Raw genomic sequence first — 15,489 nt, forward strand, 5'->3', positions numbered from 1 at the left:
TAGCAGCTTTCTTTGGCCAAGATCCGGTCATGAGGCAGATTTCCCAACCAAATTACAAATAGATAGGAGAGTGTGTTTCTTACTCTTAATATCCATGTCTTAAATCTCTTGGTGACAGATGAAAATAAACCATTTTGTTGTGCTGGCCAGTCTCACAAATTTGGTCTACATGAATAGACTCGTTCGATGCTCTTACAGTTTCTTCTGCACAGAGGGGAAACTCCAGATGCTCACGGTGTCTAGCTATGCAAGACTAATTATCTTATGAAATATGATCTCCATCGTCATCTCCCGTCAAGTGCATAAGAAATGGCCTAGTTCTGAGTAGCAGCAGAGAGAAGAAACTCTTTTTATTCAAACTCTTTTCCTCCCGGACGTCACACCACCATCAAATTCTCAACTGAGTGTGTGTTAATAGCGCAGTATCAGAGTGCACTGAACACTTGAGCTCTGGGAGCTCTCCTTCTATAGTCTCGAGATTTCAGCCTCGTGTTTAGGAAGCTCAGTATTTATCCGGAAAAAAACTGGGCCTGCCACAGAGACGGAGCCCAATTAGAGGTGGTTTACTTGGGCTAAAACTCCTGCAGTGCCCCCCTGAGCTGGAGCTAATGACGGTGTGCTCCATCTTAGTGGACGGAAATGGGAGAAGATTCTCTGTTAGGCGTCAGGGAAGAGCTTTGTGTGTCTGCCTGCTGTCGTTTTCTTTTCTTTTTCCCTTCTATCGCTCTCCCCGTGGGCTTGTTTGAAACACCGGTGTCATTTCTCTCACTTGTTCTGCACATGACTTGTCATCCCCTAACAGGCCTCTAACTTCTCAGCGGAAAAATACTGCGAAGAAATAGTTGCCTTTCCTAGTCTGAATCTCAGCTATCGCTAACAACTTTTGTTCGTCGCCAGATATACAAATGAACCAGGTGTTTTTTGTGTTTAGTTGTAATCTGGTAGTAATCTGTGGAAATGTTGAAGCATGGTAAAACTTGTTAAACTGAGAGTAATAAAAGTTCAGAGGTAGCAGAAGATATATAGACTACCATTCAAGAGTCTTGGTGCCTTTATTTTTTTGATGTTTCTGTAGAATCTTTCCTAGTAAAAAAGTAATATATTTAAAATTGATTAATTACATTGATTTCATACTAAGTATAGTTCAAATCTATTAACATATTTACTGACATATTCCTCGAGCCTAACTGGTATAAAAATAATAATTAAACTTTATTTGAAGTACTTCTTAATATTAAGCTTAAAATGTGATTTAATGTCAGTATTGATGTAGATTGTGATATTTAAATATCGTCATTAAATGAAAGATATTTAAGGTGTTATTAAAGTATATTTGCACAATCAAATATACTTAGGCATATCATAAGTTGGACTTCAGCTCTACTTCTGCAAAATTAAACTGCATTAAGTACAAAATGAGTTGTTCCAATTTAGCTGACTTTAAGTATGACTGTTTAATATGCTAAAAGTATATAAATATGTTAATGTATTTACAAAATAAATATGTTTCAAATACATTTTAGTATATTTATTTTTCATTATGGTTATGCTCGCCAATTTATTTAATCAAAATTACAATAAAATCAGAAATATTTTGATATATTATTAACATTTAAAATAACTGTGTTCTCTTTTAATATATTTTGAGATGAATTATATGCCTGTGACAGCAAAGCTGATTTTTTTATCAGCCATTACTCCACAAATCATTCTTAAAGAAACATAATTTGTGAACCATTTCTTATTATCACAGTTAAAAATAAATGAGCTGCCTAATATTTTTTGGGCAAACCATTTTAATTTTTTTTTTATTCATTATTTATATATTTACTTATTTGGGTTTATAGCTTTTAAGAGTATGATTATTTAAAACACACAGTGAACATGTTGCATCCATGTTATAATGAATTATATTTCTCATAATAATAATGTATTATAAGTCTCATATCTTGCCAGATTTCTTATGCTATTTTAAAGCAATCAAAGACCACTTATAAGTATAGTAAAAATTTTCTTTTTTTTTCTCAAACAGACATAAGATCAGATATCAGATCAGGTGAATGTGTACTATGACTATTTGCTTTGAACTATTTTTAGTGTAATATAAGACTTAAAGTAAGGGGACCATCAAACAAATGTGAATGTGAAAACATGTAAACATTGCCCTTTTTTCAGTTGAAATTACCTAGCTCACATCAAAATTAATATTAGCCTGACAGGGAACACTCAAATAACACTCCACACCTAACTACTTACATGGTGCTGTGTAGTTCTTAAAAAATTTCAAGATATATTGTCCATTATATATTTAAAATTAATTTTAATATGGTGTTGTCACACGTCCATTGAGTCCATTTGGAAAATGTCCATTAGTTCCACATAATATCCAGTGGCCAGTTGGAGCTCACCCTCAGCTGCAGGAGTGTGGGCAGGGCTTCCCTCCAAGCCCTTGATCTCCACCAAAACTTTCTCAGGAACAGACGATGTTGCTGGCTCCCAAACCTGATCAGAACATGTCAGGCTCTGGGTCGATGGTGGGCTCAGACGCAGGTCTGCACGCTGGTTCTGGCTCTCCATCTGCGGTGGTGTCAGGCAGTTACTCCGTGCTGCAGAATGATGGCTGGCTGGTCTCTGGGTTGAGAGTGGGGTTGGAGATGTCCTCCTTGGTGGGGCAAATAAAGAGAAACAGTAGATTTTTCTCCAGCACCCACTCCACAAAAGTGGCAAAATTCTCCCTGGGACCGTAGGCCGGAACACGTGCCTTCGATCACTTGCTTAAGTTGCCGCAGTAAAAAACAGAGCGAGCAAGCAGGGTAATGAGTCAGGCACGCAAGATGTAAAATGCCCCGTGCGTGGTCTTCCAGCGGATGGTCACCCTGTTCCAGGCATAGTAGGGCCACAGCAGGAATGGAGTCCACAGTGAATCGACAAAGTTTCTTGAAGATACAAATTACCGGAAAGTCAGACTCCACGGTGATGAATCTCGGAGAGTGTGTCTCAAAGGGTTTGAGTGATGATTGGTTTGGGTTAGGGATTTTTAAGGGTCTACCAGTTACACCTATCTTTGGCAGACTGACCAGTGTAGAGGTGTGAATTTTGAGCGGAAAAGTTATTTGCATGGTTTATGGTGGTCTGGAGGATTTGTCCAATATTAAGTAAAAGTATGGTAAAAAAAAAAATAGCATAGTGCAAATTATGGTGACATAATATACACCAGGGATAGGCAACTCCAGTCCTGGAGGGCCACTATCCTGCAGAGTTTAGCTCCAACCCTAATTAAACACACCTGAACAAGGCAATCAGTGTTTTCGGGATTACTAAATAGATACTGGCAGGTGAGTTTTTATGAGGGCTGAAGCTAAACTCTGCAGGATAGTGGCCCTCCAGGAGCGGAGTTGCCTATCCCTGATATACACCATTAACCCAGAAATCAGAAGTCATTTTGATACCTTAAATGCCAGGGTTTGGAAAACATTAGGGCACTGATACATTCATTTATCTAGATCCAAGTAATTGGAGCTTCACTATAGTACTACAAAGTTATAACTAAGCTACTATGTGCTAGGAACATGCATACAATACAGTAATACACTATATACATTTTGGAACAGTTGAATAAATGAAGTCAATGTCCTTTCCTATGTGTATTGTGACTTTTGAGTATGTCTGGCTCATGGTTAGTGGCTCGCCGTGGGGATGGGGGAATCGTTCCTTCCCCCTGGAATCTCTTTGAAGCTCAAAGACAAAGTTGATGACTGGCCCTGCCAGCACTGGAGAAGACAGCAGAGGTGATAACTCTCTTTGAACCAGAACATTAGACAAGCATCTGTAATTGCATGTGTAATTTAGTTATAACCACTGTTAATTTAGTTTTTGTCATAATTGTCGTCAAGTACATTTTTTATTCACCGACGACAATGAGACAATAACGAACTTAAACTTTTGCACTCCTTATAAAATGTAAAAAAATGTGGGATTAAGAAAAGAGCAGACATATGGATAAATCTGACAACAGAAAAGAGTTCAATTCGGTCCAGTTTTCAGAGCGCAGACAGTGAAACATATACACACAGAAAGTGCATCTCACAACAAGTGAGTAGCTACTCTTTCGCATCGCATGAATGGACAATTACACACAAAATGATGTTGAATTGTCCGTTTTGACGAGTATTCACGTAAACACAGTTGATTACGTCTTAAGTGAATGTAAACAGTAGTGAGCACGTGTATCGGTACATTGCATCAATTGCAACTGTGCATTCGGTTTTAAAGGCCTAATTTAATTGCTATTGTCCAAGTTATAATGCCTAAGGAATACCCTTATAATGTATTATAAACATGGGCTTCATAGAAAGTGTTACAAAATCTTTTAATAACATGAATGCATCCTTGCTGAATAAAAGTATTAATTTACTTTCTGACATATAAAAACATGAGTAAAATAAATATACTTTTGTGGTGGTGCTTTGAAATTTGTGGTGAGGCAAGAACAAATCTACACTTGAAATATAACTGAAACTGAAATATTACCTCACTGTTGAGCCCTAGGATTTCAGTGGGTAGAGACGCTGCTTTATAGGCCTGACTACAATGTACCTAATCAGGCAATTACAGTATAATGTACAAATCCTTTAATATCTCTGTGCATGCATTAATTCTGTCTTTTTATGGGATTTATTTTTACATGGGTTAACATTTCATCTGAACTGTACATTATTTTGTGACATTGTTGTGTATTTAAAATGCATTTTCAGACTCACTTGAACTGCTGTTTTTTCCCCACTCTCAATGGCCAAAGTGTGGGTGCTTCAATTCCCAGATGGTACAAAATGGAGATGTGTTGTGCGACATTATTTTCTTAAGTGGATGGGAATAGCTCTTATTTAGACACTTCACTAGCTGGAGATGGATGAGAATAAAGTGGACAGAATGTAACAGCCTCAGTTTGATGCTTCTGAATGCTGCCACTGCATCTTATATTGAGGACGGCAGTAGATCGATGTGCTGTATGAGAGTGAGAGATTCTCCAGTGAGCTTTCAATGGATCTCAACATAAAACCATTTTTTGTTGGCTGGGCCTCCTGTAGACATGTATCATATTTTGAGTTTGTGGAAATAAACAGCATCTATGAAGTGACCATATATTTTAGTCATTACATGCAAACAGCAAAAGACCATGGCCCTGTAAAAGATGTTGAACACCAAACCAAAGGCATTGTCACCGAATTGGAAATCCCAATTAGGCTGAATGTTTTGGACATTTCAGACTGTTTATATATTTGTGTGGAATTCTAATTTATCTTGAGAAATGTTTGTGTTTGCGTTCTCTGTTAAAATCTTATGTTTGCTTGTTAATTGCTCTGGACCTTTCCGTCTCTCCCAGAGGAGGAGAGAAAAGGTGTTTACTGTGAAAGTGAGAATTTTTGCAGCTTTGACTTGTTTTTGCTTATTACCATTTTTCTCGGTCATGCTCTGTTTGCGCTGCTTGGTGTGGATGGTTCGCTGGTGAGATGTCCCTGTAGATTGAGCATTCTCTCATTCGTTCGCTGCTGTTTATTTGCTAACGCAAGTTTTACATTTTTTTTTACAAATAAAAAATGTGCAGAAACTTGACATTGGGATTAATTTAAATTTACTGTGATGAAGAAGCTCAAGGAATTCATATTCGTGTAAACTGTGATAAACGCATGGACATCATTTTGAGGAATCATTGTGATTTTTATGGTAGAAGTAAAAAAACAAAAATCATTGAGCAGATTTGTTAATTTGATAATGTAAATTTGTTAATGCTTAGCAGACTTTTTATGTGTGTGTGTGTGTGTGTGTGTATATGCTTTTATCCTTATATTTATTTGTTACCCCTCCATCCTAGAACATTCCTGCATCTCACTCAATCCTATTCCATTATCATTTATAGCACAATTGTTTATACACTTATTTATTTGCCAATTTGTAATTCTCCTGTAAATTTTTTTTTTTGTCTGTGTGTTGTTGTCTCTGTTTACTGGAAGCTTATGTCACTAAAACAAATTCCTTGTATGCGCAAGCATACTTGGCAATAAAGCTCTTTCTGATTCTGATTCTGATTCTGATTATATATATATATATATAGTGGTGGGCCGTTATCGGCGTTTAAAAAAATCTCTTATCGGGCGTTAAAAAAAATATCGCCGTTAATCTATTCTCAAAGTTGGGTTGGGAGCTGGGTCTATACTAGTGAAAGTGACGTGACATTCAGCCAAGTATGGTGACCCATACTCAGAATTTGTGCTCTGCATTTAACCCATCCGAAGTGCACACACACACAGAGCAGTGAACACACACACACACACTGTGAGCACACACCCGGAGCAGTGGGCAGCCATTTATGCTGCGGCGCCCGGGGAGCAGTTGGGGGTTCGATGCCTTGCTCAAGGGCACCTAAGTCGTGGTATTGAAGGTGGAGAGAGAACTGTACATGCACTCCCCCCACCTACAATTCCTGCCGGCCCAGGACTCGAACTCACAACCTTTCGATTGGGAGTCCGACTCTCTAACCATTAGGCCACGACTTCCCCATTAGGCCACGACTTCCCCAAAGCTTCCTAAGCAAGCTATGATGACTTTCACCTTGATATTTTATATAACCGACTGGCTGAGGCCAGCCTAAAAAGATGCTCAGGACAGTTGACAGGCCACTGCTGCGCATCGTCACGAAAGCTTATCTCTTTCACATGTTTTTAAGCCTTACCGCTTGTCGATTTAAACATTAAAGCATCCAAACACAAGACGCGGAAAAGCTGAACAGAGTAGCTGGTTACTCGCACGTTGTGTTCGGTGCGCACGAGAGAGAGTCGCGTCTCACGGACAGCGACACTGAACCGAGCTCTCTTCTGCGAAGTTCTCCTCGAAGTCCCTCCTGCACCTGAACGAACAAATACAAATCGCAGTTTGAACAAACAAAAAGATGTGAAAGAGCCAAATTCAGTACCACGGTGTTCAGGTGTTCAGGACTCACGCAGAGAAAGGCGTCTCAAAACGCTTGAACACCGAATTTGCTTATTTTTGCTCTTGTGCCGACAAATACATACAAAATATGTCAAAATATCCACCTTGGAAATTATGTTCAAAAAATCTGTAAGTTATTTCTTAAGTGAAAGTAAACAGTTGAGGGAAAAAATGGGATGTGAATTATATTGGATGCGTTCGTCGTCTCTTAAAGTGACCGCACCTAATTCAGCTACTGGCTGCTGTAATGTTAATCCAAGAAATGAAAATGAAAGTCACTCACTGCTCTTGACTGAATTACTTTGTACTTTTAACAGTCAAACCAAAAACTATTCAGACACCAGACATAATTTTTTATATATATAGCAAAACTGTAATAATATGAGAAATGTTGAAGGTGTCTGAATTAATGTAGGTTTGATTGCATATTTCATTTTTACATTGAAGACTATACAGTGCTATTTTACATTTAATTATTTGGTTTCTGTACCTGGACACCTACAAACTTGAAAAAAAATTAAACATTGGTGTGAAGCAAGCGTAAGGTTGTTTGCACCTTGTGCAATGTGTTTACAGCTTTTTCAAGCACTTTGTGATGCATTTTGGAAACAGGAGATGAGCCCCTTTTCTAATGCACCACCTAGCTTGATAAACCCCTTCTCAAAGACTTACTGTTTGTCAATTTTATATATACATACATACAATTATTGTGTTGTTGTTTTTTTCCCAAACTCCTAGCCCAGGGGCCAAATTTCCTTGTAATAAGTAATTTTGAAAGTTGTTTTTAGTATTGTCACAGTACCTACATTTCATTATTAGGTACCAGTACCAGTAAAGTCCTTTGGTTCTTGGTACCATAGTAAAAGCGATTGTAATGCTATTAATAATTTAAGAAAAGACATTAAAACAGTAGCATGAAGTCTTCAACTATTAATTATGTAAAAATGTGTGGCTTTTACACCATCAGCCAAACCATTCTAAGAACAACAACGAATGATTCCATTTAGGTCTCAGTTTAACTCGGCTCCACAAGGCAACTGTTCTCAGCTCTCTGTAGCTGACCAAGCATGCTATTTAAGCAAAATAAACAAAAATATCTGATCATATATATGAAGTCATATATCTTATTGTAATTGCTATTTACATATAATACTATATGTAAACACCGGCGTTATGACGGCAACAACTGACACGCTTTGTTATCACCCCCACTGTGGTACATGAAATCGAATTGCCTGGATCAGCATGGAATGGACCGGTTAAGCAACAAGAACTGTTCTGCCTAAAAAGCAGCTATTTTATTGAACCGATCAAATGAAACAATAATAACATAAATTATTGTAATATTGTGATAATAACAAAGAAACAAATTACAGATAACAGAACAAGTGGTCGGTCTAGTCCACTTATGCTGCAAGACTTAATTGCACAGATCTGTTCTGACACATCAGATTGGTTTTGTCCTATCCATTCCTCAGGTTATCACATTATCAAACATCGCAATGTCAGATTCATTCCCACAGTTTTATACAGTCATCACTTTAGAGACTTTACAGTGTACTTAGCATAAAAAATAACTTTTATTTAAATGGGTTATGAACAGGAAGTGAGCAAAGACTCTCCTTTGTAATCAGTGAAGCTATTATCAGTTCAGTTCATGTTCAAATCTTGTTTACACTTTGTTGGTTACTTTGTTGGCTCAAGCTGATTAAACTTTGGCGGTTTTCACTTACACACCTCTGATTAGCTGTTGCCTTCACATGCTTAACAAACGTATCTTTGATTGGCTACAATGCTCGGTCCTGCAAAAACACGTTTTAAACTGAAATCTTTGATGCTGTACACTTACAAAAATATGGGAGCCTTTGAAAGCAGCTGTCAGTGAGTCAGTATTTCGTACTTCTGGTACAATGAAAAGACTGGTATCACTACATTTTTTTTTTTTTTTTATAATTCAAGTTTTTATTGTTTTTGTTCAGTACATGACAATATCATACAAAACACAGAGTACAGATTTATACAGATACTGCATGTATGACCAGGATAAATACAGTGGCTGAGACTAACAGAGATTGAAAAAAGAAATATATATATTCTAAATTATTGTGTTACATGGAAAGACAGCGTCACGTAAGACCAGAAATCCTCCCAAACCGGAATCACTACATTTTTTAAATGTAAGTATTGACTTGGTAGTAAAAAAAAAAAAAAAATATATATATATATATATATATATATATATATATATATATATATATATATGGATATTATTAATCGATATTAATCGCAACAGGAAAATTTGATATCGGCATATCCCTAATATATATATATATATATATATATATATATATATATATATATATATATATATATATATATATATATTAGGGATATGCCGAAATCAAAATTTCCTGTTGCGATTAATTGATAATGTTTTTATCACGGTATTGAAATTTAGTTCAAAAAAAGTGGTCATAATACAGTATAAAAGGTTAAATAACCTTTTTTCTTATAACAAAAATAACTAAACATTTAAAACAATAAAGCAATACAGAAAAATATATAAAAGTTAAATGTTTTACACATTAAAGTGCAAAAGAACTATAAAAACCAATAGGTATCACTTTACAATAAGACCTCATTAGTTAACCTTAGTTAATGCATTAACATTCAAGGCAAGGCAAGGCAAGTTTATTTATATAGCATATTTCGTAATGGTAATTCATGAAGAATGGTAAAACATGGTAATTCAAAAAGAAAGTAAAAAAAAGTAATGAAGAAAAATAATCACAAAAATAAAACAAGCAATTTAAGAACTTGAAAAAGAAAACTATTTAAAAATTGACTTAAAATGAATTTAAGACAGTTTAAAAATAGAAAATGATTTTACATAAAATACAGTGCAATACATAAAATATAGTATAATCAGTTCGGACATCGCATAGTGCTCATTCAATAAGTGCACTGCTAAACAATGAGCAATAGCTACATTTACTATAGAAGTTATTAATCTTTGTTAAAAAATCTTAAAAGTCTTAGTTCATGTTAGCTCATTAAATAACAAATTTTCAACTTTCAATTTTAACAATGTGTTATTAAATATTGGAATACCTCAGATTAATGAATGTTCAGAATATGTTTTTTTCATTGGCAGTTTATGTTAACAAATGAAGCCATTAATTGTCATAATAAGCTATAAAAAAAGTGTGAATGAACAATAAAAGATCAAAACACTTTCAAACAATATCTAGGACATTTGTAGTCCAGATTTTAAAAAAAAAAATAATGTTTGAAGATAAAAAGCCTATTAAGTCTAAATATTTCTTAAAAATATTCTTAAAAAGAATACATAAATAGAAATGAAAAAAATCCATTCCAACTGAAACATGACTGCATACTATAATATATATATATATATATATATATATATATATATATATATATATATATATATATATATATATATAAAAATAACCAACTGGAAGATGAAAATATATTGTTGAAAGGTGTGTTTATACAATTTTTCAGTAACAATTTATGAAACTAAGAGGCCATAAATAGATAGATAGATAGATAGATAGATAGATAGATAGATAGATAGATAGATAGATAGATAGATAGATAGATAGATAGATAGATTGGTCTCTTTAATTTTGTACAATCTTCAAACCTTCTTTTGAAAAGCACAGCAACACTTAAAAAGATAAGATGGAATATCAATTAATTTTCCTTCTGCATGCCATTTTGCAATTAGTGTCCGCCAGATATGATGCAGCTTTGACTCACATGCCTGATAGCCACAGGGTCTGTCCTGTCTGTCTCTGTATGTGTGCTCATTAATCACTGTGTGTATGTGTGTAAACCGAACCTAAGTGTTGTTTCCATTACCTTGTAGATGTAGCTCAGGGGTTAATGACTGTGGGTCACAGTATGAATATATTCCTACTCTAACGCTTTTATGGGCCGCTTAGTTCTCTTTCCTTTTCAGCCTTTCTCCATTTATCCATCCCTGTCTCCCTTTCACACATCTCTCCTCTTCAGTGTAATGTAATTTGGCCTAGAGGGTCGATTATTCACATGGCCCCAATGTCTGGCTTTAACGCTTCTCTTAAGTTGATTTATCTAACACGTCTGTCAAGCCATATGATGAAATATGTTTGGACTTCAAAGCATTTCCCGGATATTATCTGCTCTTTAAATATAGATTTTGAACTGCATTATTTATTTTAAGATTTTCTCCTTGTATACTATTATGATGACAAGTCCCTGCTACGGAAAAGCAATGTTTTATATTCTATGATGTGTGTTATTAAGCTAGAATGGGGGTAAAAAAAATTGTCTGCCTGCTTTCAGATGAATGATAAAGGCTTGAATGAGTTACCTTGAGTCAGAGCTTGTCCACAGATGACCGTGACTGCACAGCAAGATTGCACTGTTTAGTGCGAGGCCACACACACAAAGTAAAAGCAACGGAGTAGGGAATGACAGATTTTCTCTCTACCCACTTCACTGCTCTCATCCAGCTCGAATGAAAAACACAGTTCAAACTCACCCACTTATTCTGCTGTGAATTTGACCCACAGCTGCGCAGGAACCTGACAGTGCCATTTCACAACCTGTTACTTTTTTCCAGTGCTGAAATGAACAGCAGCAACCAAACGCAGACAAGAGAACAGTTCAAAATAAAATGAAAATTCTATCCTTTATTCTTATCGTCATGTCTTTCCAAACTCATATGACTTTCTTCTCTGGACCTGAAAAGAAGTTCAGAAGAGCAGTTCAAACGCTTTTTTACCATGCATATAAAGAATACAGTGACCAGGGCCTGACAAGCTAAAAATGAAAAGAAAAAAAAGCACGTTCTGAAAGGTAATAATCTACAGTCATCTGAACACATACAATAGATTTATTTGAGAAACAGTTGGAAATTTAAATTGTTATTCAGTCAAAATTGTTCTGGCACAACTGGCAGTTATGTGTCATGTGGCATGCAAGAACCAGTGCCATTAATAGGGCTAAAACGATTCCTCGAGTAACTTGATTACAAAAAATGATCGAGGCAAATTCCTCTGCCTCGAAGACTCTTTTAATTTATTTTAAATCTCACGTCATTATTTTTTTTTAATGTGACACAACGTGTTTACGTCACCCACAAAACGGAAGGAGATACAAGCGCTGCGTCCGAAATCGCATACTGCAAGGAGTCAGCAGTGTTTTGATTTGAGGGCGCGGGCAAACATAAAGAGAACGTTGTGGCATGTGTCCATTGCAAGATAGAGCTGGCACACCACAACTAGGGCCCTGTGATTTCCGCGATGCAAAAAACGCGGACGGAATCGCGAAATCCAGTCATAAAAACGGAATTTACAATTTAACGCCGAATGGCACGGAATTTGCCACATTTTGAATGAATTAATCAAAAATAGGTCATTGCACTTACATCAAATCACGATATGGACTAATATCTGTAAATATTAAGCCGGAACAGTCTATTTAAATATGAATCCTGCATGTTCTGCGTGTGTCTGTGTTAATGAATGGAGCAGAAGCACTTCTTCATTCATTAAACACAGTGAAGCGCGCGTGATGCTCACTGTGATTTCAGCGTCTGCTGTCTCACTAAATAAGGACGTGAACACATGAACAACATCTCCAGAACTGCTCTGACAGTCACTTCATGAGCATTTGACCGTTTGATTTGAGTAAAACTAGCATCACATCACATACACAGAACTGTAAAGGTACGTCAACCCGTCAAAATAAAAGTCCGGTTTAGTTTAGTTATTGCGGTTTAGTACCAAAAAGTTAAGTTTGCTTAATTTTCAATAATTAAAAGATCAATTAAATTAATGTTTTATGTGTTTAATGTTTAATGTGCATCTCAGAAAATGCTTTATTTAAAGCCCCAACTAAATGGCACTTAAATGCACTTAATTCATCTGTCAACTTTATTGTCATTGTTCACAGTACAAGTACAGACAGGGAAATTGGGTAATAATTACATGTTTATTTTTGATGTATGCATTGCATTCTATGCATTTAAAAAATACAAATATTTTTTTTCTAAAAAAGGAAACTTAGTTGTTCATTTTAAGAGACCCAGGAGTCTTATTTTCTCTTGCATAATTAATATTGCACTTTAATTAAGCAAAAACACATTTTATCCGATTACTCGATTAATCGATGGAATTTTTGGTAGAATACTTGATTACTAAAATATTCGATAGCTACAGCCCTAGCCATTAATATATTGATTTGTGAATAAAATGCATGTCATATTGACCACTTTCATAGTATGATTATAATGGGCTATACTTGAAAAACAATTAATTTATTCCTTCATTATAGAGAAAAAAAATCCTTAAACCTTTGGGTTCCATGGAAAAAAGTACTGTTTTTTACACTACTATTCCAAAGTTTGGATTATTATAATTATTATTATTATTTATTTATTTGTTTTACAAATTAATATTTGGCACTCCAATACTTTTATTCATCTATATTCTTTTATTCAGCAAGGACACATTCAACTGATCAAAGAGACAGGAAAGACATAATAATATGCAGTTATTATTTTATTTATCAAAGACTTGAATAAAAGGAATCATGGTTTCTACAAAAATATTAAGTGTTTTCAGCATAGAAATAATAAACATTAATTGGGCATAAATCAACATTTCTGAAGGATCATGTGGCACTGAAGACTGGAGTAATGGCTGCTAAAGAATTTAGCTACAAATCAATTAAACTTTAAAACATGTTAGAATATTTAATTTAATCATATTTCATTAAATAATGGAGACTTCAAAAACATTGAAAAAACAAACAGACCCCAGTGCTCATGGGTTGTTCTGGCTGTGGGCAGCAGGGAGCTGTTGGATGCCTTGCAGGGGGGCGACAGAGAGGCCTGTTGGAGTCAGAGTGGACCGCCTGTCCCGAACAAGACACATGGACAAAGATCTAAGGCTGATTTAGCATAGGACCTCAGCCTGAGCCAAACCTAGTGCTCATCAAAGCTTCCTGGTCAACTGTCATCTGCTTTCATCCCCATCCCATCTGCCCCCATCCCCAAACACGCACACACATATTCCCCCTTTTAGCCCACCTTTGACTTTTGCGATAACATTGCCCTACATGTCACAGCAAACTGGTGCTTTGCTGAGCACTTTATCATCACCATGACCTCTTGTGTTATGTCTGATGGTGATAATCTTTTGAATTATAAAGGTTCGATACAGTCCAAGGTGCTTAGAACTGTTATTCAGTGTCCTACTGAGCACAGGGATTTAACAACATCAAAAATCAATTCTCTCTGCTGACCATTCGATGGGAGTTGTCTTTATGATGTATTCAGTCTTCTCTGATAGTACACAAAGTAGTAGTCTAATGCTTAATACTTTTTAAATGACCAGAGTTGTGTTAAATGAGCCTCATTTAAAGCCATTATTGTACAAATTGAACTGGTTGTTAGAAAACTACAGCATGAGAACAAAATGAATAACCTGAGCTTCTGGAAAATGTGAATGAAACAAATAGCCTACTCCTCAGAGTTAGCCAGTAAATAAGCTTAAATGGGCTTTTTTTAGTCATTCAGCTCATTAAAGAAGATTGTTATGAGATTTATCAAAGTCCAGTAAAGATGTGGGCATATTGACAATTTTCAGAACATTTAGTCTAGAAGTAAGATAAGAAAAATATTTTTCTTCTGTTGGTTTAAAAGGTGCTGACAAGTGCTGTGTTATCATTCTTTCTTCTTTCTTTCTTCTTGTAGGCACTTTCTTTTCAAGACCCCATCTGGGAGCACTCCTCTGTTCAGCAGCTCTTCACCAGGTTATCCCTTGACCGGTGGTACCGTCTACTCCCCACCGCCCCGGCTCTTACCCAGAAACACATTCTCCAGGAGCTCCTTCAAGCTGAAGAAGCCCTCCAAGTACTGCAGCTGGAAATGCGCTGCTGTGTCTGCGATCGCAGCCGCTGTGCTGCTGGCTGTCCTGCTGTCTTATGTCATAGGTATGTCCTTCAAATCATTGTTTGTCATGGATGATTTTGTCCCCAAATAAAATGCAACTGGAATCTGCTACAGTGGAAGCATCCCCAGTTGTTCAGAAGGTGTTTTTATTCCATTAGTAGATATTAAAATTAGCGCTGTCAAACAATTAATCTTGATTAATCGCATCCAAAATAAAAGTGTATGTGCTGTGTATATTTAATATGTATATATAAATACATGCATGTATATGTTTAAGAAAAATGTATATATATATATATATATATATATATATATATATATATGTATATTAGGGGTGTAACGGTACGCAAAAATCACGGTTCGGTATGTACCTCGGTTTTAAAGTCACGGTTCAGTTCATTTTCGGTACAGTAAGGGAAAGAAATGCAAACATCAAACTGCAGGTTGTTTATTACTATAAATTTTTGTAACAATTTGTTTACACTTTTTTAAACACTTTTAATATATATATATATATATATATATATATATAT

The 15,489-nt window shown here is 35.7% G+C and overlaps 1 protein-coding gene across 1 annotated transcript in view; it reads left to right on the forward strand.

Moving 5' to 3' along the window:
* The window catches only part of LOC132117355 (teneurin-2-like), a 154,269-nt gene that overhangs the window by 75,911 nt on the left and 62,869 nt on the right, over positions 1 to 15,489 (forward strand). Inside the window, exon 4 of the mRNA XM_059526599.1 lies at positions 14,759 to 14,997. Coding sequence (XP_059382582.1) covers positions 14,759 to 14,997 — 239 coding nt within the window. The remainder of the gene's footprint in view (positions 1 to 14,758; positions 14,998 to 15,489) is intronic.

This window comes from Carassius carassius, chromosome 36, assembly GCF_963082965.1.
Source record: "Carassius carassius chromosome 36, fCarCar2.1, whole genome shotgun sequence".
Lineage (NCBI taxonomy): Eukaryota > Metazoa > Chordata > Actinopteri > Cypriniformes > Cyprinidae > Carassius > Carassius carassius.